This window comes from Bolinopsis microptera, chromosome 11 (assembly GCF_026151205.1).
Source record: "Bolinopsis microptera isolate Bmic1 chromosome 11, MBARI_Bmic_1.0, whole genome shotgun sequence".
Taxonomy (NCBI): domain Eukaryota; kingdom Metazoa; phylum Ctenophora; class Tentaculata; order Lobata; family Bolinopsidae; genus Bolinopsis; species Bolinopsis microptera.
The window spans coordinates 4306554-4328073 of record NC_087082.1 but is presented as its reverse complement, the minus strand read 5'-3'; the positions used below and the strand labels follow the sequence as shown (position 1 = coordinate 4328073).

Genomic DNA, 21520 nt, shown 5'->3' with positions numbered 1-21520 from the left:
TAGGGGCGCACCGTTGTTCCTGTGATCATGTACGCAAAATGCATCAACTGAGGTCAAGTGATGGAGCCAGGAGCCCCTAGCGGCCTAATTACCGGTTTACACATACAACCAAGTAAGAACGTTCGCGTTTGAATCTTGAGTTAAATGGTTGGTTTACTATATGTTAAGTATAATATACTCTTCAGCCTACACTCTACACCTTAAGACATCAGCGGGACGTCAGCCTTTCCTGCTATAATTATGCGGAAGATTAATTGCCAGAAAACCGAAAGTTTACAACGAGAAATATTATACAACTTTGATAGATGTTGGTAATGATAGATGTAATTATACAATTAACTACAAGTAAACTTAAACCTCAACGAAGCAATTCATCTCTCGTGACACTCAAGCGGCTTTCTCAAGGTACCCTCGTCACTCGTGGTTCTCAAGCGGTATTCTCAAGAAACTCTTGTGGCACTCTAGCGGCACTCAAGCGGCTTTATCAAGGCACTCTCGTGACATTCAAGCGCCATTCTCAAGAGTGCCTTGAAAATTCTGCTTGAGTGCCACGAGAGTGCCTTGAGGATGCCGCTTGAGTGGCACGAGAGTGCCAAGAGAGTGTCACGAGAATGCCACGACAGTACCACGAGAGTGCCACGAGATTTCCACGAGAGTTCCACGAGAGTGCCTTGATAAAGCCGCTAGAGTGCCGCTAGAGTGCCACAAAAGTGCCTTGAAAATGCCGCTTGAGTGGTACGAGAGTGCCTTGATAAAACCGCTAGAGTGCCGCTAGAGTGCCACAAGAGTGCCTTGAGGATGTTGCTTGAGTCACGTGAGTTCCACGAGAATGCCACGAGAGTGCGACGAGAGTTCCACGAGAGTGCCACGAAAGTGCCACGAGAGTGCCACGAAAGTGCCTTGATAAAGCCGCTATAGTGCCGCTAGAGTGCCACGATAATGCCGCGATAGATCCACGAGAGTGCCACGAGAGTGCCACGAGAGTGCCACGAGAGTGCCACGAGAGTGCCACGAGAGTGCCTTGATAAAGCCGCTATAGTGCCGCTAGAGTGCCACAAGAGTGCCTTGAGACTGCCGCTTGAGTGCCACGAGAGTGCCTTGAAAATGCCGCTTCAGTGGCACGAGAGTGCCTTGAGGATGCCGCTTGAATGCCTTGAGAATGTTGCTTGAGTGCCACGTGAGTGCCACGTGACTGCCAAGAGAGTGCCTTGAGAATGCCGTTTAAGTGCCTTGAGATTGACGCTTGAGTGCCACGAGACTGCAACGAGAATGCCACGAGAGTTCCACGAGAGTGCCACGAGAGTGCAACGAGAGTGCCACAAGAGTGCCAAGAGAGTGCCACGAGAGTGCCACGAGAGTGCCACGAGAGTGCCACGAGAGTGCCACGAGAGTGCCACGTAAGTGCCACGAGAGTGCCACGAGAGTGCCACGAGAGTGCCACGAGAGTGTTACGAGAGTGCCACGAGAGTGCCACGAGAGTGTTACGAGAGTGCCACGAGAGTGCCACGAGAGTGTTACGAGAGTGCCACGAGAGTGCCACGAGAGTGCCGCGAGTGTGCCACGAGAGTGCCACGAGTGTGCCACGAGTGTGCCACGAGAGTGCAACGAGAGTGCCATGAGAGTGTCACGTGAGTGCCACGAGAGTGCCATGAGAGTGTCACGTGAGTGCCACGAGAATAGCGCTTTAGTGGCACGAGAGTGTCATGATGATGCCATTTGAGTGGCACGAGATTGCTTTGAGAATGCCGATAGAGTGCCACGAGAGTGGCACGAGAGTACCTTGAGAATGCCGCTTGAGTGCCACGAGAGTGCCACGAGAGTGCCTTGAGAATGCCGCTTGAGTGCCACGAGAGTGCCTTGAGAATGCGACGAGAACACTGCAAATTAGATCAAACGGCAGCAATGAAGTTGTGGGCTCTGTGCAGCTTCAGCATGGAGATGTCTTCATCATGTCCAAATTGTCTCAGGCTGACTTTCAACATGAGATACTGCCAGACGAAATGTGTGATGAACCCCGGATCAGCATCACCCTAAGACTGATGAAGCCCCCTAGGATCACTCAGTCAACTGAGTTTGGTCTGCGTTCACCGCCCCCACCCATCCCTCATTCAGGACACAAACTGACAGACTCTTCTTCACCTGCACTCTCAGTTTGCAAACAGTCAGCTAAAGCTTCACAAAAGTCTGTCCTATTCATAAGCACCTCTATGTTCAGGTTTCTTGATGCGGACAAGTTATCATCGTTCACTGTTAGTGCTAGTAAACTGTTTTATCCTGGGGCTGATGCCAAAGTAATGTTAAATAAACTAAAAACTGACCTACACTCTGTTCCATCCCCATTAGGGTGGCGGATTTTGTATCGAATTTTCGAATCAAATACCGTTGTAATGTTTATTTAAAATAAATAAGGATGGTGGAAGTCTTTTCGAAAATGGACTTGACCAAACTAAGAGAATGGCTAATAAACAAACCAATAATTGTCGCTGATCCAGTCTATAAGTGAGCCGGTCCATTGCTCCAACGATTGTTTCTAATTGACCTGCCAACCCTTAGGGGCGCACCGTTGTTCCTGTGATCATGTACGCAAAATGCATCAACTGAGGTCAAGTGATGGAGCCAGGAGCCCTAGCGGCCTAATTACCGGTTTACACATACAACCAAGTAAGAACGTTCGCGTTTGAATCTTGAGTTAAATGGTTGGTTTACTATATGTTAAGTATAATATACTCTTCAGCCTACACTCTACACCTTAAGACATCAGCGGGACGTCAGCCTTTCCTGCTATAATTATGCGGAAGATTAATTGCCAGAAAACCGAAAGTTTACAACGAGAAATATTATACAACTTTGATAGATGTTGGTAATGATAGATGTAATTATACAATTAACTACAAGTAAACTTAAACCTCAACGAAGCAATTCATCTCTCGTGACACTCAAGCGGCTTTCTCAAGGTACCCTCGTCACTCGTGGTTCTCAAGCGGTATTCTCAAGAAACTCTTGTGGCACTCTAGCGGCACTCAAGCGGCTTTATCAAGGCACTCTCGTGACATTCAAGCGCCATTCTCAAGAGTGCCTTGAAAATTCTGCTTGAGTGCCACGAGAGTGCCTTGAGGATGCCGCTTGAGTGGCACGAGAGTGCCAAGAAAGTGTCACGAGAATGCCACGACAGTACCACGAGAGTGCCACGAGATTTCCACGAGAGTTCCACGAGAGTGCCTTGATAAAGCCGCTAGAGTGCCGCTAGAGTGCCACAAAAGTGCCTTGAAAATGCCGCTTGAGTGGTACGAGAGTGCCTTGATAAAACCGCTAGAGTGCCGCTAGAGTGCCACAAGAGTGCCTTGAGGATGTTGCTTGAGTCACGTGAGTGCCACGAGAATGCCACGAGAGTGCGACGAGAGTTCCACGAGAGTGCCACGAAAGTGCCACGAGAGTGCCACGAAAGTGCCTTGATAAAGCCGCTATAGTGCCGCTAGAGTGCCACGATAATGCCACGATAGATCCACGAGAGTGCCACGAGAGTGTTACGACAATGTCACGAGAGTTCTACGAGAGTGCCACGAGAGTGCCAGGAGAGTGCGACGAGAGTTCCACGAGAGTGCCACGAAAGTGCCACGAGAGTGCCACGAAAGTGCCTTGATAAAGCCGCTATAGTGCCGCTAGAGTGCCACGATAATGCCGCGATAGATCCACGAGAGTGCCACGAGAGTGCCACGAGAGTGCCACGAGAGTGCCACGAGAGTGCCTTGCTAAAGCCGCTATAGTGCCGCTAGAGTGCCACAAGAGTGCCTTGAGACTGCCGCTTGAGTGCCACGAGAGTGCCTTGAAAATGCCGCTTCAGTGGCACGAGAGTGCCTTGAGGATGCCGCTTGAATGCCTTGAGAATGTTGCTTGAGTGCCACGTGAGTGCCACGTGACTGCCAAGAGAGTGCCTTGAGAATGCCGTTTAAGTGCCTTGAGATTGACGCTTGAGTGCCACGAGACTGCAACGAGAATGCCACGAGAGTTCCACGAGAGTGCCACGAGAGTGCCACGAGAGTGCCACGAGAGTGCCACGAGAGTGCCACGAGAGTGCCACAAGAGTGCCAAGAGAGTGCCACGAGAGTGCCACGAGAGTGCCACGAGAGTGCCACGAGAGTGCCACGAGAGTGCCACGAGAGTGCCACGAGAGTGTTACGAGAGTGCCACGAGAGTGCCACGAGAGTGTTACGAGAGTGCCACGAGAGTTTCACGAGAGTGCCACGAGAGTGCCACGAGAGTGCCGCGAGTGTGCCACGAGAGTGCCACGAGTGTGCCGCGAGTGTGCCACGAGAGTGCCACGAGTGTGCCACGAGTGTGCCACGAGAGTGCAACGAGAGTGCCATGAGAGTGTCACGTGAGTGCCACGAGAGTGCCATGAGAGTGTCACGTGAGTGCCACGAGAATAGCGCTTTAGTGGCACGAGAGTGTCATGATGATGCCATTTGAGTGGCACGAGATTGCTTTGAGAATGCCGATAGAGTGCCACGAGAGTGGCACGAGAGTACCTTGAGAATGCCGCTTGAGTGCCACGAGAGTGCCTTGAGAATGCCGCTTGAGTGCCACGAGAGTGCCTTGAGAATGCCGCTTGAGTGGTACGAGAGTGCCTTGATAAAGCCGCTATAGTGCCGCTAGAGTGCCACAAGAGTGCCTTGAGACTGCCGCTTGAGTGCCACGAGAGTGCCTTGAAAATGCCGTTTGAGTGGCACGAGAGTGCCTTGAGGATGCCACTTGAGTGCGTTGAGAATGTTGCTTGAGTGCCACGTGAGTGCCACGAGAGTGCCTTGAGAATGCCGTTTAAGTGCCTTGAGATTGACGCTTGAGTGCCACGACACTGCAATGAGAATGCCACGAGAATGCCACGAGAGTTCCACGAGAGTGCCACGAGAGTGCCACGAGAGTGCCACGAGAGTGCCACGAGAGTGCCACGAGAGTGCCACGAGAGTGCCACGAGAGTGCCACGAGAGTGTTACGAGAGTGCCACGAGAGTGCCACGAGAGTGTTACGAGAGTGTTACGAGAGTGCCACGAGAGTGCTACGAGAGTGCCACGAGAGTGCCACGAGAGTGTGACGAGAATGCCACGAGAATAGCGCTTGAGTGGCACGAGAGTGCCTTGATGATGCCATTTGAGTGGCACGAGAGTGCTTTGAGAATGCCGCTTGAGTACCACGAGAATACTTTGAGAATGCCGCTTGAGTGCCACGAGAGTGCTTTGAGAATGCCGCTTGAGTGCCACGAGAGTGCTTTGAGAATGCCGCTTGAGTCTCACGAGAGATGAATTGCTTCGTCGAGGTTTACGTGTACTTGTAGTTAATTGTATAATTATATCTATTATTACCAACATCTATCAAAGTTGTATAATATTTCTCGTTGTAAACTTTCGGTTTTCTGGCAATTAATCTTCTGCATAATTATAGCAGGAAAGGCTGATGTCCCGCTGATGTCTTTATATTAGGTGTAGAGTGTACGCTGAAGAGTATATTATTATACTTAACATATAGTGAACCAACCATTTAACTCAAGATTCAAACGCGAACGTTCTTACTTGGTTGTATGTGTAAACCGGTAATTAGGCCGCTAGGGGCTCCTGGCTCCATCACGTGACCTCAGTTGATGCATTTTGCGTACATGATCACAGGAACAACGGTGCGCCCCTAAGGGTTGGCAGGTCAATTAGAAACAATCGTTGGAGCAATGGACCGGCTCACTTATAGACTGGATCAGCGACAATTATTGGTTTGTTTATTAGCCATTCTCTTAGTTCGGTCAAGTCCATTTTCGAAAAGACTTCCACCATCCTTATTTATTTTAAATAAACATTAAAACGGTATTTGATTCGAAAATTCGATACAAAATCCGCCACCCTAATCCCCATCTATTATTTATATTATGACAGGAACTAATAATGTGAACACAGTCTATTTTGGCTCAAAGTCACTGAAGGATGCAGCGGGTGACTTTAGCTCTTATTTTTATCTTTTGGTTAACTTTCTGTGATTGGACTCGGTATTTTCGTCCCGGCCGAGTGGGACGATGCTTGCTCGCCAGTTAAGCTATACTGTAGATAACACTAATTTCTACAAACCAAAATATTAAATATAAAATGTGTCCAGTATGGCGCAAATGCATAATTTGATAATTTCTCGACGCCATCGTCGGGGTGAGAGTTATCTGAACCAACTGCATGCCCCTACGATTGCGTCACCACTGGTGAGCAAGCATTTGTTTGTTGTTTAGTTGTGTTGAAAGGGAACATTACTTGATTAATTCATCCATTCGGATTTTAATAACGATGAGCTATGATATACCGTTCATCTTAAATTATTGGATCAATCTTATTATATGATTAGATTTTATAAACGAACTTGGCACACAAAAGATTATAATGCGGAGGTTGGCTGGCTCATCTATAATAAATACGACACTTCAATTTACAGAATGCTTGCTAGAGATAAGACAAAATATTATCAGACTATGCATGCAGCATGAGTAACTGGTGGATAAGCCTTCGGTAAAAACGGATCCGGAAAAGTCAATGCGGCACTCGGGTCCTTGGTATTGTCGTCGGTATATTGTCCATTATCTACGTTCTGCTTTCGTAGTTTAAACAATAGTGAGTTCTAAATATACAGCTTTAAACCGATTAAGTATGAATGAATGAAATACCTGACAATCCGCACTCTTATAATCCCAAAGCATGAGTAACTCGTAGTGATGTATGATTTCTAGAAACTTTAAATTAAATTTGGCGCTCACAGGTCCTCATGAATATGTGAGCGCCGCATAAGGTTCTGTAAATGCGCAGGGCACCTTCAAGCTTAAATTATTCACCTTACTGAGGCAGTCAACCAACGCACGGCTTTATTTTTATGATATGATATGTTTTGATTGTTATTAATAAATACCAAAATTTAAATTTGTTTTCCTAATTTGTTTTCCTTTAGTAATCTCTTAAATTATCTCAAGTCAGTGTATCCGAATGCAACAATTAATGTTCTCAATATTCTTCCCAGGAGTACAAAAGGCCGCAATGATGTTGTGGCAGAGCTGAATAAGGTTATTAAGGATATGTGTAGCAAAGATTCTTGTTTTAATTAAATTAGCACCCATAATTTATTTAACTATAATAGAAGTGGATTCAGGAAAGAATTTTATTTTGCCAGACCATCTGCAAAAATATCTGATAACTGTCACCTCAATACAAGCGGTGTTATTCGACTTGCTAAATTTCTGAAGTATTGGGCCCATAAGCAAGTTTGAATTTTCAGAAAGATTGTTAACATTTATTTCATCTAGATAAGGGATAATTACACATTGTTCCTCATGTTTATTGAAGTTTTAGAAAGTTTTGTTATTATCTCATACAAATTTGCCAGTTCTGCAATTTATCTTATTCTGACAAGTTTATAGCAGCATAAATTGGAAAAATTTTCATGCTCTCACAGCAGTTCTTGCATTAACCCGTGCATTAGTAAAATCACAGTTTCATACCAAGCCAAAAAGCTTGCAGTGGGACATTGCAACATGCAGGGAGGACTAACAGGTATGCCAAAATGTCTTGAAATCCAAGATCTAATCTGGAAAGAGAAATTAGATGTTTTATGCCTGAATGAAACAAATCTTAAGTCGGATATTGACTCAGCCAGTCTAAACCTACCCAAGAATTTTACTTTTATCCGCAAAGACCGTCCTAACGACAATGGTCATGGGGGATGTGGCATTCTCATCAGTGAGCACATAAAGTTTAAAATGATTCAACTAAACTTAGTTTTGCAATATGACCAAATCGAGGCTATTTGGATCCATCTTACAGATTGCAATATTTTCATCTGCTGTTTCTACAGATCTGAGTTGTTTAGTCCTCTTGACAAATTTTTAGATTATATGACAGACTGCATGATGAGTATAGGAAGTAAGAATGTTATTTGGCTGGGTGATGTAAATGTAGACCAAAACAACATCAGCAGTATGAACTATAAGAAATTAGACATTACAATGAAAATGTTTGGAATGGTACAGGTAGTTCAGGATATTACCCGCATTACAACTAGGAAACAGAATCACAAAGACCACAATCGATGTTGTCATAACAAACACTTACTCCAAGTTTCTTGACTGCAAAGTCCTTGATGATTGTATAGGAGATCATCAGGTCGTAAAGTTCATTGTCGATTTCAATGTGCATAAGGCCTCAAAATTCAAGAAGTTACTAATAAGAGATCACAGCAAAATGAATGTTACTGCTCTTAAAGAATTTTTGGAAACCTGTGATTATAGACCAATAATAGATTCAACTAGTCTGAATGATGCAGTTGATGGTTTAAACGAACATATTGATCACTACTATGATCACTTCTGTCCAATTAAACAAATTAAGTGCCATAGTGATTACATCCATAAGCCATCTCCAGAATTTTTAGAAAGTAAGAAATTGAAAGGGAAACTTTACCGTAAATTTTTAACACACAACAAGAACAGACGTATACATCCAAATGGTCTTATACACTGTAATAAATGTGACTCATTATGGATGGCATATAAACGGCAGAGAAACTATTCAACCTATTTGTCTAGAATTAATAGGAAGACTAACTTAGCAATAGAACTGAAAGCCAAGTGTGCCATGAATGATCTAAAGGGTGTATGGAAAACGATAAAGACAGCATCAAATCTGCCTGTTAAAGCTAACAATATCAATAACAATCTTGATGCTGAAACCACCAATAAATATTTTGCTGAAATAGGTCCAAAGATCCAAGCAGAAGTGCAGCTGGAAAATGAAAATGAATTTCTATCTTATCTACAAAATGAGCAGATTGACAACGAGACCAGCTTGAATAGCTTTACTGAAATAACTGAGTCCAATATCTTAGACTATGTGGCAAGTATCCCTTGTAGCAAATCCACTAATGATCATATACCATTGAGAGTGTTTAGACAAATTTTACCTGCATTTATTGCTCCATTAACACATCTTGTAAATTTGAGTTTATCCAGTGGCATCATGCCAAACAGCTGCAAGGTTGCAAAAGTCACCCCAATCCATAAGGATGGTGATACTGAGAATCCTAGTAATTATCGACCAATCTCAATTTTACCGATTCTTGGAAAGTGCATCGAATTTTGTGTGAACTCCCAACTGACTCAATATCTTGATGAAAAGGGAATACTTTCAGAGCATCAATATGGTTTCCGTAAAGATCACTCTACAACTTATCTCATGTTAGATCTGTTTGATCGTATATTTACTGCTAAGAACAGTGCCAAGCATCCTGCAATTATCTTCCTGGACATCAGAAAGGCATTTGATACTGTTAACCATGATATTCTCATTCAAAAGCTGAAGCATTATGGAATAAAAGATACTGCATTGAGCTGGTTTAGGAGCTTCCTCACAGATAGATTACAGCAAACTAGAGTTGGGAGTAGGATAAGCAGTTTACATTCATTGAACTCTGGAGTGCCTCAAGGAAGTATATTAGGACCAATTCTATTCAGCATTTTTATCAATGACCTGCCTAATGCATGCCTATTTTCTAAACCTTATCTATTTGCTGATGACGGTGCATTATATTTTGACAATATATCTAGAGGAAACTATGGTAACATCAAACAAGAGTTGAAATTAGTTATCAGATGGCTTCAGGCTAATAAACTATCCCTGAATAATGAAAAAACAAAACTAATGATCCTTGACTCTAAGCCTAACCTTGATGCCATCCTTGTTGAAATTTGTGATGACCTTACTTTGGTAATCTGTGAAACTAAATCCCATAAGTACCTTGGACTTATAGTTGACAGCAGATTGACATTTAATGAACATATTGATAACATTAAGAAAAAGATATCCAAAAGAATTGGTGCTATGTATAGATCAAAAAAACTTCTCCCTCTTAAGTTCAGGAAGATGTTTGCTAATGCACTTATGTTGCCACATTTTGACTACTTAGACACCATCTGGTCAAGAACATATAAAAAACGACTAGGAGAGTTAGATATCATGTACAAAAAGGTTGCTAAAATAGCCCTAGATGTAAACATCAGAGAGAGGTCGGTTAATGTATACAAAAATATGGGATGGCTTCCTCTCCATTTGAGACGACAGGTTCATCTTAGCTCATATATGTACCGTATAATCAATGAAACATGTCCAAAGCATTTTATCGGGAAATTCTCGTATATTTCTGGTGGATCACGTGAGGCAGAAAACTGCAATCTTTATACTCCTAAATCAAGATCTCACAAGGAGTTTAACTATCTAGGAACTAAGGCCTGGAACATATTACCAAAGTCCCTTAGAGAGTGTGACGACGTTAAGAAATTTTCTAAGTTATACAAAGAAACTCTTATGAATATGGTGCTAACTGATGAGAATTACCAAGGGGATAACTCTTACGATAAATTCATGATCCCACCCAACACTAGCCAATGTATCTAGGCAGTTATGTTATTTCGGTTAAGTTATCTCAGTACATAAGTGAATCCAATCTATCCCCTGCAATCAAAGTATTTCCATGCCTATTAAGCTATTACAGGAAATTAGGAACATCAGTGGAAAGGTGCACTGTCAATCATTATTGCTCCATACCTCCAGTCCTCCTGTTATGTGCAATTCTCACTGCTATGTATGCTCCTCATTTGTATCAATTATATTGATGCTACATTGTTATTGAATATGAAATAATTTTCAACCGTATAAATTTATTAAGTTATTGTAAATAGCAAGTTTGACAAAGGGATTACGTTTATTTTACCCGGAGTTCGTTTAAGTTTAGTATTGTAAATAGTTAATTTGACGAAGGGAATACGTCTATTTTACCCTGAGTTATGTTTTAGTTCAATCTTGACACAATTTTAAAATTATAATTTAATTATTTTATATATATGTATTGTCCATAACTAGGGTGGCCTGCTAACAGAACCATGATCTGCCTTGATTCATCCTTCAGCACAGAGAAAAGCTCCCTTTTTTTATACATTATGATTACAGAGGATCTGATATTTAGATATATATTGCTGTGCTGTAAAAATTGACTTTATTTATTTATTTATTTTATAGCCCTGAGGATCAATTGGTACAATGTGTATTGAGGTAAATTGTAGGGTGGCGGATTTTGTATCGAATTTTCGAATCAAATACCGTTGTAATGTTTATTTAAAATAAATAAGGATGGTGGAAGTCTTTTCGAAAATGGACTTGACCGAACTAAGAGAATGGCTAATAAACAAACCAATAATTGTCGCTGATCCAATCTATAAGTGAGCCGGTCCATTGCTCCAACGATCGTTTCTAATTGACCTGCCAAGCCTTAGGGGCGCACCGTTGTTCCTGTGATCATGTACGCAAAATATATCAACTGAGGTCACGTGATGGAGCCAGGAGCCCCTAGCGGCCTAATTACCGGTTTACACATACAACCAAGTAAGAACGTTCGCGTTTGAATCTTGAGTTAAATGGTTGGTTTACTATATGTTAAGTATAATATACTCTTCAGCCTACACTCTACACCTTAAGACATCAGCGGGACGTCAGCCTTTCCTGCTATAATTATGCGGAAGATTAATTGCCAGAAAACCGAAAGTTTACAACGAGAAATATTATACAACTTTGATAGATGTTGGTAATGATAGATGTAATTATACAATTAACTACAAGTAAACTTAAACCTCAACGAAGCAATTCATCTCTCGTAACAATCAAGCGGCTTTCTCAAGGTACCCTCGTGGTTCTCAAGCGGTATTCTCAAGAAACTCTTGTGGCATTCTAGCGGCACTCAAGCGGCTTTATCAAGGCACTCTCGTGACATTCAAGCGCCATTCTCAAGAGTGCCTTGAAAATTCTGCTTGAGTGCCACGAGAGTGCCTTGAGGATGCCGCTTGAGTGGCACGAGAGTGTCACGAGAATGCCACGACAGTACCACGAGAGTACAGTGCCACGAGATTTCCACGAGAGTTCCACGCGAGAGTGCCACGAGATTTCCACGAGAGTTCCACGCGAGAGTGCCACGAGATTTCCACGAGAGTTCCACGAGAGTGCCTTGATAAAGCCGCTAGAGTGCCGCTAGAATGCCACAAGAGTGCCTTGAAAATGCCGCTTGACTGGTACGAGAGTGCCTTCATAAAGCCGCTAGAGTGCCACAAGAGTGCCTTGAAAATGCCGCTTGAGTGGTACGAGAGTGCCTTGAGGATGCTGCTTGAGTGCATTGAGAATGTTGCTTGAGTCACGTGAGTGCCACGAGAATGCCACGAAAGTGCCACAAGTGTGTTACGACAATGCCACGAGAGTTTTACGAGAGTGCCAAGAGAGTGCCACGAGAGTGCCACGAGAGTGCCACGAGAGTGCCACGAGAGTGCCACGAGAGTGCCACGAGAGTGCCACGAGAGTTCCACGAGAGTGCCACGAGAGTTCCACGAGAGTGCCACGAGAGTGCCACAAGTGTGTTACGACAATGCCACAAGTGTGTTACGACAATGCCACGAGAGTTCTACGAGAGTTCTACAAGAGTGCCACGAGAGTGCCACGAGAGTGCCACGACAGTGCCACGAGAGTGCCACGAGAGTGCCACGAGAGTGCCACGGGAGTGCCAAGAGAGTGCCACGAGAGTGCCACGAGAGTGCCACAAGTGTGTTACGACAATGCCACGAGAGTTCTACGAGAGGTCTACAAGAGTGCCACGAGAGTTCTACAAGAGTGCCACGAGAGTTCCACGAGAGTGCCACGAGAGTGCCACGAGTGTGCCACGAGAGTGCCACGAGTGTGCCACGAGAGTGCCACGAGAGTTCCACGAGAGTGCCACGAGAGTTCCACGAGAGTTCCACGAGAGTGCCACGAGTGTGCCACGAGAGTGCCACGAGAGTTCCACGAGAGTGCAACGAGAGTGCCATGAGTGTGCCACGAGAGTGCCACGAGAGTGCCACGAGAGTTCCACGAGAGTTCCACGAGAGTGCAACGAGAGTGCCATGAGAGTGTCACGTGAGTGCCACGAGAGTGTCACGTGAGTGCCACGAGAGTGCCACGAGAGTGCCACGAGAGTGTCACGTGAGTGCCACGAGAGTGCCACGAGAGTGCCACGAGAGTGTCACGTGAGTGCCACGAGAGTGTGACGAGAGTGCCACGAGAATAGCGCTTGAGTGGCACGAGAGTGCCTTGATGATGCCATTTGATTGGCACGAGAGTGCTTTGAGAATGCCGATAGAGTGCCACGAGAGTGGCACGAGAGTACCTTGAGAATGCCGCTTGATTGTCACGAGAGTGCCTTGAGAATGCCGCTTGAGTGCCACGAGAGTGCCTTGAGAATGCCGCTTGAGTGGTACGAGAGTGCCTTGATAAAGCCGCTAGAGTGCCACAAGAGTGCCTTGAGACTGCCGCTTGAGTGCCACGAGAGTGCCTTGAAAATGCCGCTTGAGTGGCACGAGAGTGCCTTGAGGATGCCGCTTGAGTGCCTTGCGAATGTTGCTTGAGTGCCACGTGAGTGCCACGAGAGTGCCTTGAGAATGCCACGAGAGTTCCACGAGAGTGTAACGAGAGTGCCACGAGAGTGCCACGAGAGTGCCACGAGTGTGCCACGAGAGTGCCACGAGAGTTCCACGAGAGTGTGACGAGAGTGCCACGAGAATAGCGCTTGAGTGGCACGAGAGTGCCTTGATGATGCCATTTGAGTGGCACGAGAGTGCTTTGAGAATGCCGCTTGAGTACCACGAGAATGCTTTGAGAATGCCGCTTGAGTGCCACGAGAGTGCTTTGAGAATGCCGCTTGAGTCTCACGAGAGATGAATTGCTTCGTCGAGATTTACGTGTACGTCTTGTAGTTAATTGTATAATTATATCTATTATTACCAACATCTATCAAAGTTGTATAATATTTCTCGTTGTAAACTTTCGGTTTTCTGGCAATTGATCTTCTGCATAATTATAGCAGGAAAGGCTGATGTCCCGCTGATGTCTTTATATTAGGTGTAGAGTGTACGCTGAAGAGTATATTATTATACTTAACATATAGTGAACCAACCATTTAACTCAAGATTCAAACGCGAACGCGAACGCGAACGTTCGTACGTGGTTGAATGTGTAAACCGGTAATTAGGCCGCTAGGCGGAGATTGTACATAAAATAATTATAGTCACACTGTTCGGAGATTGTAAAATGTCTGACCGAGAATTAGGTTTAAAATACTCTAAGGTGAACCTTTCTCCGAGATCTGGTTTTAAAACGGTACGAGATAAATTTCTGCGGTAAATTGTAAACTTGGGCTTCTAGCATCCAACTATGAACTAAAGTCCGTTTAAATAAAGTCCAACAAGGTAGTATGTAGTATTATTGATTATATTAAATGTACAACTACAAGCTACAATTTGCTCAGGGTTAACATCTAATATTTTGGTCTTTCACTGTTCCAACAGCTAAGGAAAGCTATTGAATGTTTCAGTGTAAATACTGATATTATATAATAAAACATACCCCGACCAATTTACCTCAATACACATTGTACCAATTGATCCTCAGGGCTATAAGTTAGTTAAAGGTGTTATCACGTGATCTCGGTCACATGACTGCTAGTAAGACGCACCTTAGCTGCTTGAAGGGGGCAATTAGAATACTGAACTCACACAGTTGCACATATGCTCAATACTGGATCACCGACCACATTTCTTAATATGGTTAAATTGGTCATAGATATTATTGTTTATTATTGTTATTTCCAGAACAATGACAGGTCTATTTTCGATAAAACTTTCGCATCTGAACTGTCATAATGTAAGCTTTACAACGGTACCAATTCCATAAATACGATTAAAAAACCATCCACCCTATTGAATATTGCCTTAAACTTAATCCTGGAAAAATACAAATAATTATCATCGCCTCACCTCATTCCTCGAGCTCCAAACCAGCTCAGTATAGGGGGAGTTAATTTATTAACTATATAAACCATACACAGTTTGTTCAAACACACATGTTTATTGGAAATGTTCAAAATCAATAAATTAGAATCCCCAGTCCCACTCCTAAATCTATTTCACAGATCATCAAGACGTGCTGATCGATTCATCACTCCAACCCCATCCACCTCCTTCATATATCAATCGACAAAAATGTGGAACGATTGTAGAAACACTGCTAGCAATATCAACTTCTCTACATCAACGAACCTTGTAAAATCCACAATAAAAAAGGAGTTACTCGGCATGCAGTCCAGGTACGACGAAATAGATTGGTGTGAACTGAACTTCGATTCCAACGAACTGAAATTCTAACGTCTACTCAATGAAGATATGCTGAGCGCTAAAGCCGATTGAAATGTTAATGTCTAAAGTATAAAATTTTGGCGGTCACGCCGCGCATTTTGCGCGCTGTGCCGCTATTTTTGGCCCATCTTATCAGATATTATTTACAATGTACTCGCACAGTACACGCAGGGCATGCCTCAAGATCATATTAGTGTAGGAATCATTATGTTTTCAACAATTCATTATATGTCGAATTCAGCAGTGGGTCCTCTCTTCGTCCGGTTTGTGTGTTTGTCGCCTGTCTGGACTCTCGTAGTCATGTAATTTTTAATTTTTAATTTCTAATTTGTTATTTTTATTTTTATTTTAATTTTTCAATTTTCTAAATGTGTGTTCTGCTCCGGGACTCGATTACCGTTTCGGCTTTCCTGAGACTGTAAATTTGGAAAGCCAACTATGCGGGGCGCCTGCCCACCGGCACTGAAGAGTGATCAAAGAATTAACTAAAATTTCCTAATATAACGATTGAATATAGAGTTGTTTAACCGGCGCGGCCATGGGTGTGTGGCCTAGCTTTGGCTGCACACATATGACTGCGCTGTTGCTGGTGGACAGGCGCAGTTTTTGTTGTGCAGTAGTGTTGCAAGAGAATAAAACCAACTTATTATGTACTAAATGGAATCAAGAATATTATTGACTATATTTGATAACGATGAATTGTAAATTTCGATCAATTTATATTTTCGGTCTCCAATTATTGAACTGCGGAAGCTGGTTGCCTCAACAATGTTGACTATGCATGGTATGACTGAATTGTAAACACGTGATAATTGAACGAAAAATAAATGATGAACATGATTCAAAAACTGTAAACCACAAAATGAATTATCGCTTAAATTTAAATAAGTATTTAAACAAAAACCATCATGTGCCGTTAAGCAGCAGGGCGCGGCTCATCTGGGCCTCAGCAAATCGGCGAAAATGGGTTCGAAAAAGCCACTATTGGCACTCGAGTCCTTGATCTTTCCGATGGTTCACTGGGGCTTTTGAGCTGCCGTCTTTCAGCTTCTGTAAACTGAAATTACTACCAATCCAAGTTGAGGCAATCAGCCGACGCGCGGCTTTTATGGTTATATATGATATGTTTAATCTGTAATAAAGATCACAATTCAAATTTGTTTCTCTAAATTTGTTTCTCTATCAAATGATACCTAAATATTGAGCCCTTTGGCTAGAGAATACTTTTTTAAAAGATATTTTGGACAGTTTTTAATATTGGTTATGATAATGAATTGTAATTGATTCATATGTAATATTTAGGCCCGTGGCCAGTTTTCACCTGTATCAGATTTGTTAGCACAACGAAGAACCTTGGTGTCCAAATTGACCATCATCTTCCGTTTGAGCCTTAGACTTCTTAGGAATGTAATTAGGAGAAAATATCTCTTTAGCAAAGCTCAGCTGAAATTTTGTTTTACTTATTATTAACAGCATCATCGTCTGCAAATTGGACTACTGCCATGCAATGCTCTTTAATATTATGGATTAGTGACGACCTCATCCACCAACTTCAAATCGTTCAGAATTCTGCTGCTAAAGTAGAACTATATAAATATGATCATCTAGTAGACACTCTGAAAGATCTTCATTGGCTGCCTATTAGTTACAGAATTCATTATAAGTTATTGTTTCTTGTCTATAAATGTCTTCATGGTATGGGACTAGGTAAATGGTCCATTGTTACCGATATTTTGAACTATAAACAATCACATGTACACACACAATTCTCAAAACGCATGATCTTCTTGTGCCCACATAGAGCAATAAGAGTTGTTCTCAACATTGGAAATCTTATCCTCGTCCTCAGTATGCCTTACCACATCACAATATCTCTCCTTTTTCTTTCTGGCTATGAGACCAGCTAGTCTGTTGATAAACTGCTTCACTCTTTAGATAGTCCTTCAGATGTGAGAAATACCCCCGGGTGAAGGTTGCCTTCTCCACATTCAACACTCTCCAAGTACTCATCCTTCTTCTCATTCTCATTCCATTTCGTACACTTGAAGAGTATTTGTCCTGTTTGATAAGAAATTGGGGCATGAAACCCTAAGGTTAAGAAAGTTCTTATGAAATGGAGTCCAAACTTCACTAGCAGATACATCGAGCCGACCTTGGTCACCTGTTATAGTCTTGGGGTTGAGACATCCACCCTCGTTTACTTTCTGTAGCTGGTGTTCAACTTTCATATCATGACATACCTGTAGTTTAGTGGAGATCTTAAGTGGCTCAGTGGCTTAGTTGGTTAATCTGCTTGTCTAATGTCTACTGGCCCTGATGTTGCGAGTTTGAATCCAAGTTGGGCCAAGATTTCAAAATTGATGGGCAGCCGTCACTCACTAAACCATGGTGTGAATGATAGTGGCTCTGATTAGAGCTGCGAAAATAACACGAGTGCATATGCCTGGGGTTGCGTCACGACTATGCTGCAGGGAAATCTGTACCGAAAGGACCGTGGCCGCACCGCAAAATAAAAGGAGATCGGCCCCTCGATCGTAGCGTGCTAGGTTCGCCATTGTTGTTGTTGTTGTAATGGAGATCCATTAAACTACTTGAGAGTGTTACAGTGCAGACGTCTGTAGTAGCCTCTGCTGCTAAATTGTCTTCTTCAAACTCAATTTAACGAGTTCCTACTCGGCAGAGCTACGCACAAAGAAAGGACTATTTTTTTTGAGAAAAGACAAAAAGACAAAAAACGATGTGTGTTTCAATTGGATTGAATAGTCTCTCCTAACAAGCCAGCATGGTGCATCCCTTAGCAAGCATATAAGAAGGCAGGGCTATACATCCCATTTTGAACTGCAGGGGGGGGGGGTCTTGCAAGCGGGCCTTGCAAGCCAATATGTCATGGTTTTTGCCCAAAAATTTAACCCACCCCCATCTTTATTACAATTCGAAACTTGATAATGATTGGTTGTCTGTTTGTCCGCCCACATTCAAATTAGGTGAAAAGTGCATGTTTATGCAACTTCCTATTTCTCATCCAATTTGCACCTGGGCGGTCATACATACAAAGAGAAACTTTTGAATTATAAGTTAGATTGCAGTGTATACTTTATCCAATGAACAAGCAATCAAACTTAATCTTATCATTTCCTTGAGTTATTTTATAACATATCTTTTATTCTCATCTCCTTTATTGATAGATAGGCAATATGGAAGATCCTGTAGTGCAAGCTGCTGAGGAGATACTTGAGAAAGTAGAAGATGTGCTACCTGAGGTAAAACTTCTATCTTCATTTGAATTAATAATTGTAATTTCCATCTATTGCCATTTTAACAAAGGCAATAGTGGTGGTGATTAGTGGGGAAGAAGGGTTCCGGTTAGTATGTATAATTAGGTATTTTTGGTATGTATAATTAGGTCATTGTGGTATGTATAATTAGGTATTTGTGGTATGTATAATTAGGTATTTGTGGTAATGTGGTATGTATATTGTTTAATTAGGTATTTGTGTCTTGTCTAATAATTGTACTTTTGTCCAAAACACACACAAGAACTTGTCAACGAAATGAAATGTTATGTGGCGTTTTATTCTGCTTATATCAACAATCAAAATTAATTTACAGATTGCTGGTGTCACTGTGTTAAAATAGAATCCAAAAACTAGTATCACACACGGTAAACACTCCTGTCTATAATTTATTATTGTATATTACTCACTCTACTAGAGCAATTACTTTCTCCCTTTGAACAATCAAACTAGATAATTTGTTGCATATAGTGGACCAATCTGTCAATTTACAAGCTGTCGTCAAACATGTTTCAAGGCGTCATCTTCAGTGGCATTAGCCTAAAATACCAAAATGTTAGTAAAACCCAAAATACCTAGAATAAAGAGTAATATATTACTGCAAGTGAATATTCTGCAGGGCATCGAAATTCCGAGTAAGTATCCCAAACTACTCCGACGCTTTCATAATAATGTGCTGTTGTTGTGTGTTAATTTGTCTATTCTTATTATAACTCCAACTCACCTAAATTAGTTTTAATAATGTAAACATAGTACCCACTTACCAAGAATTGCAGACACAATTCTCATGAAAGAAAAAGTAATTCCAGCCATTCAATTTTAAGATTCTACAAGTTTATCAAATAGAAGAAAATGTAGTCTGTAGTGTGAACTTGTTTTGGTTTCAGTATCTTTACTGATGTGGTGCAGATCTCTAATATTCAATAATTTCAGGCAGTGAAGAACATAACTGGCCGAGCAGTCGCAACTACAGAAGGCCTGGCCCTGGCCTATGTCAGCCTTTTCCTTATGGCTGTCATCCCCATTTTCTGGGGCTCTTACAGGTCCATCACCTACCATAAGAAATCAAAGGTGATTATATGTTATATTCGTCATATAATATATTTCTGTAGAAATTCATAGTTATTTTTGGGAAGAAGGACATTTAATTCCTAGTCCCTTTCTGTTTTCAATTTGGTTACTATAATGTTTGATTTAGGTTATTGTATTAAACAGGATAGGAATACATTAATGTAGTTAGTCCGAACAACTAAGAGTTTAAATTTGGAGACAATGGTCGAGAAACTTCGCGTCCCTGACATTGTTTGAACCGTTTGGTAGACTTAGTCTTCTCGACATGTTTCTTGGGAAAAATTTTTATTGATCCCATTTGTTGCGACATAAAAAAGGCTCTTAAAATGCGGCTCTACAGTTTAATAATGAGAGTGTTTCAGGAAAATGGGGAAGCTATAGAGACCATGACCACAAAGGATGTATACATGTTCCCAATAATGGCTAGCAGCATGTTGTTCGGTCTTTATCTCATTGTCAAGGTAAGTCATTAGATTAGTCATTACATTGTTTTAATTGGATAGTTTATCATTAATTATCTGGGATTAATGAGCTCGTATTGTTTGTTTACTGAAGCAATAGACCGTTATAATATCAGAATGGCCATAGACTCAGCTCCTCTTAAGAACTTATAAGAGTCTTGATATGTTACAGTGTTACCGCGAATTCTAACCAAGACATGTTCATTTCAGTATCTGTCAGCTGATCACCTGAACCTAGTAGTAGCTTCTTACTTCTTCCTTGTTGGTTCCCTTGCTCAAACTGCTATATTACGGTAAGTTGGTGTTTCAGTATGTACATTGTGATAATAGACTGCCAAGACTGTAGGATTTTCAGTTCTAACTTTTATTTTTTAATTTCATAAATACCTTTACTCTAAAAAATTTCCTGGTAGCTTTTTATTTACTGTGTTCATTGTTCATTGCAGGCCGGTAGTAGGAATGATCCCCGGAAGTTCATTACTCCTAGAAAACGAGCTTTATCATCTCAAGTTTAACAAAGGAGCAAACGGTTAGTATTTAATAAGACGAATATAAAAACATGTTTAACATGCCAGTTGTTTTACAGATCACATGTGTGTGGGATAAGAAATATTGACAGTTTATAATAGAGCCTACAACTGAACAAAAAACCAACCATGTTTTAACTGCCAGCTAAATCAATTACATATCAACTTCTGACCTGATTAGTCTCCAGAAGCGCAAGTAGAATAATTAATAAATTCTAAATATGGTATGATCATTTTCAGTGTATCTGGAGTGCAAGTTTGACATGCTTCATGTTGTGTCCATGGCCCTCTCTGCTGCTTTCGGTGTCTGGTACCTCATGAAGAAGGTAAGAATAGTACGCAAATTATTTGATCATATTTGGGTTCTACGAAAGAAACATTTGATTTGGAGATTCTAAACACGTCGCGTTGCACCATGCCAGCTTCTCTAGTCACTCTGTGGCAACATGAGGGCCACGTAGGCTAGGCAGTTTCATCTGGCGCAATGGAAGACATTGCAAGGTAGCACGCTATTTTTCAGCGCGAACGACTGTTCATACTGCGCGCAGAGTAGACTTACGGTTTGTCGAATGCTAATGTTGCACAATAGCGAATGCTAATGTTGCACAATAGCTATGTGGCAACTAAAGTTATAAAAGCCACTAATATAATGCATAAGCTGTTAGCAAGGGGCTAATGGAATCATGAATGATGACTTGTTGATAATAGACAATAACAACAGGATATTGATGGGCATGTGAACCATATTTGTTATTACACGTGACAGTGATTTAGGAGACTTGATTGGTCGCTGCTGAAAGCAGATTATTTAATGGCTGTCACGTGTCAGAACAAATATGGTCCTCCGCCGTAGAACTCTAGAGGATTTATCCACTGCATACTTCGAGTTTCGTTTCCTCTTCA

General features: G+C 42.0%; 4 protein-coding genes across 4 annotated transcripts in view; 3 read left to right on the top strand and 1 right to left on the bottom strand.

The window, feature by feature from the left end:
• Window positions 1–21520, bottom strand: part of LOC134823383 (cytochrome c1-like) — a 79043-nt gene that overhangs the window by 25412 nt on the left and 32111 nt on the right. The gene's annotated exons all lie outside the window — the stretch shown is intronic.
• Window positions 1–21520, top strand: part of LOC134823382 (minor histocompatibility antigen H13-like) — a 36037-nt gene that overhangs the window by 2555 nt on the left and 11962 nt on the right. The window contains exons 2-7 of the mRNA XM_063834836.1: window positions 18451–18525; window positions 19492–19629; window positions 19992–20090; window positions 20301–20383; window positions 20537–20619; window positions 20858–20943. Coding sequence (XP_063690906.1) covers window positions 18460–18525; window positions 19492–19629; window positions 19992–20090; window positions 20301–20383; window positions 20537–20619; window positions 20858–20943 — 555 coding nt within the window. The 5' untranslated portion in view covers window positions 18451–18459. The remainder of the gene's footprint in view (window positions 1–18450; window positions 18526–19491; window positions 19630–19991; window positions 20091–20300; window positions 20384–20536; window positions 20620–20857; window positions 20944–21520) is intronic.
• On the top strand, window positions 12260–13018 carry LOC134823267 (uncharacterized). Its single transcript, XM_063834666.1, has one exon. The coding sequence runs from the start codon at window positions 12260–12262 to the stop codon at window positions 13016–13018; it is 759 nt and encodes a 252-aa protein (XP_063690736.1).
• On the top strand, window positions 13250–13793 carry LOC134823266 (uncharacterized). Its single transcript, XM_063834665.1, has 2 exons — window positions 13250–13471; window positions 13557–13793. The coding sequence occupies exons 1-2, from the start codon at window positions 13250–13252 to the stop codon at window positions 13791–13793; spliced, it is 459 nt and encodes a 152-aa protein (XP_063690735.1).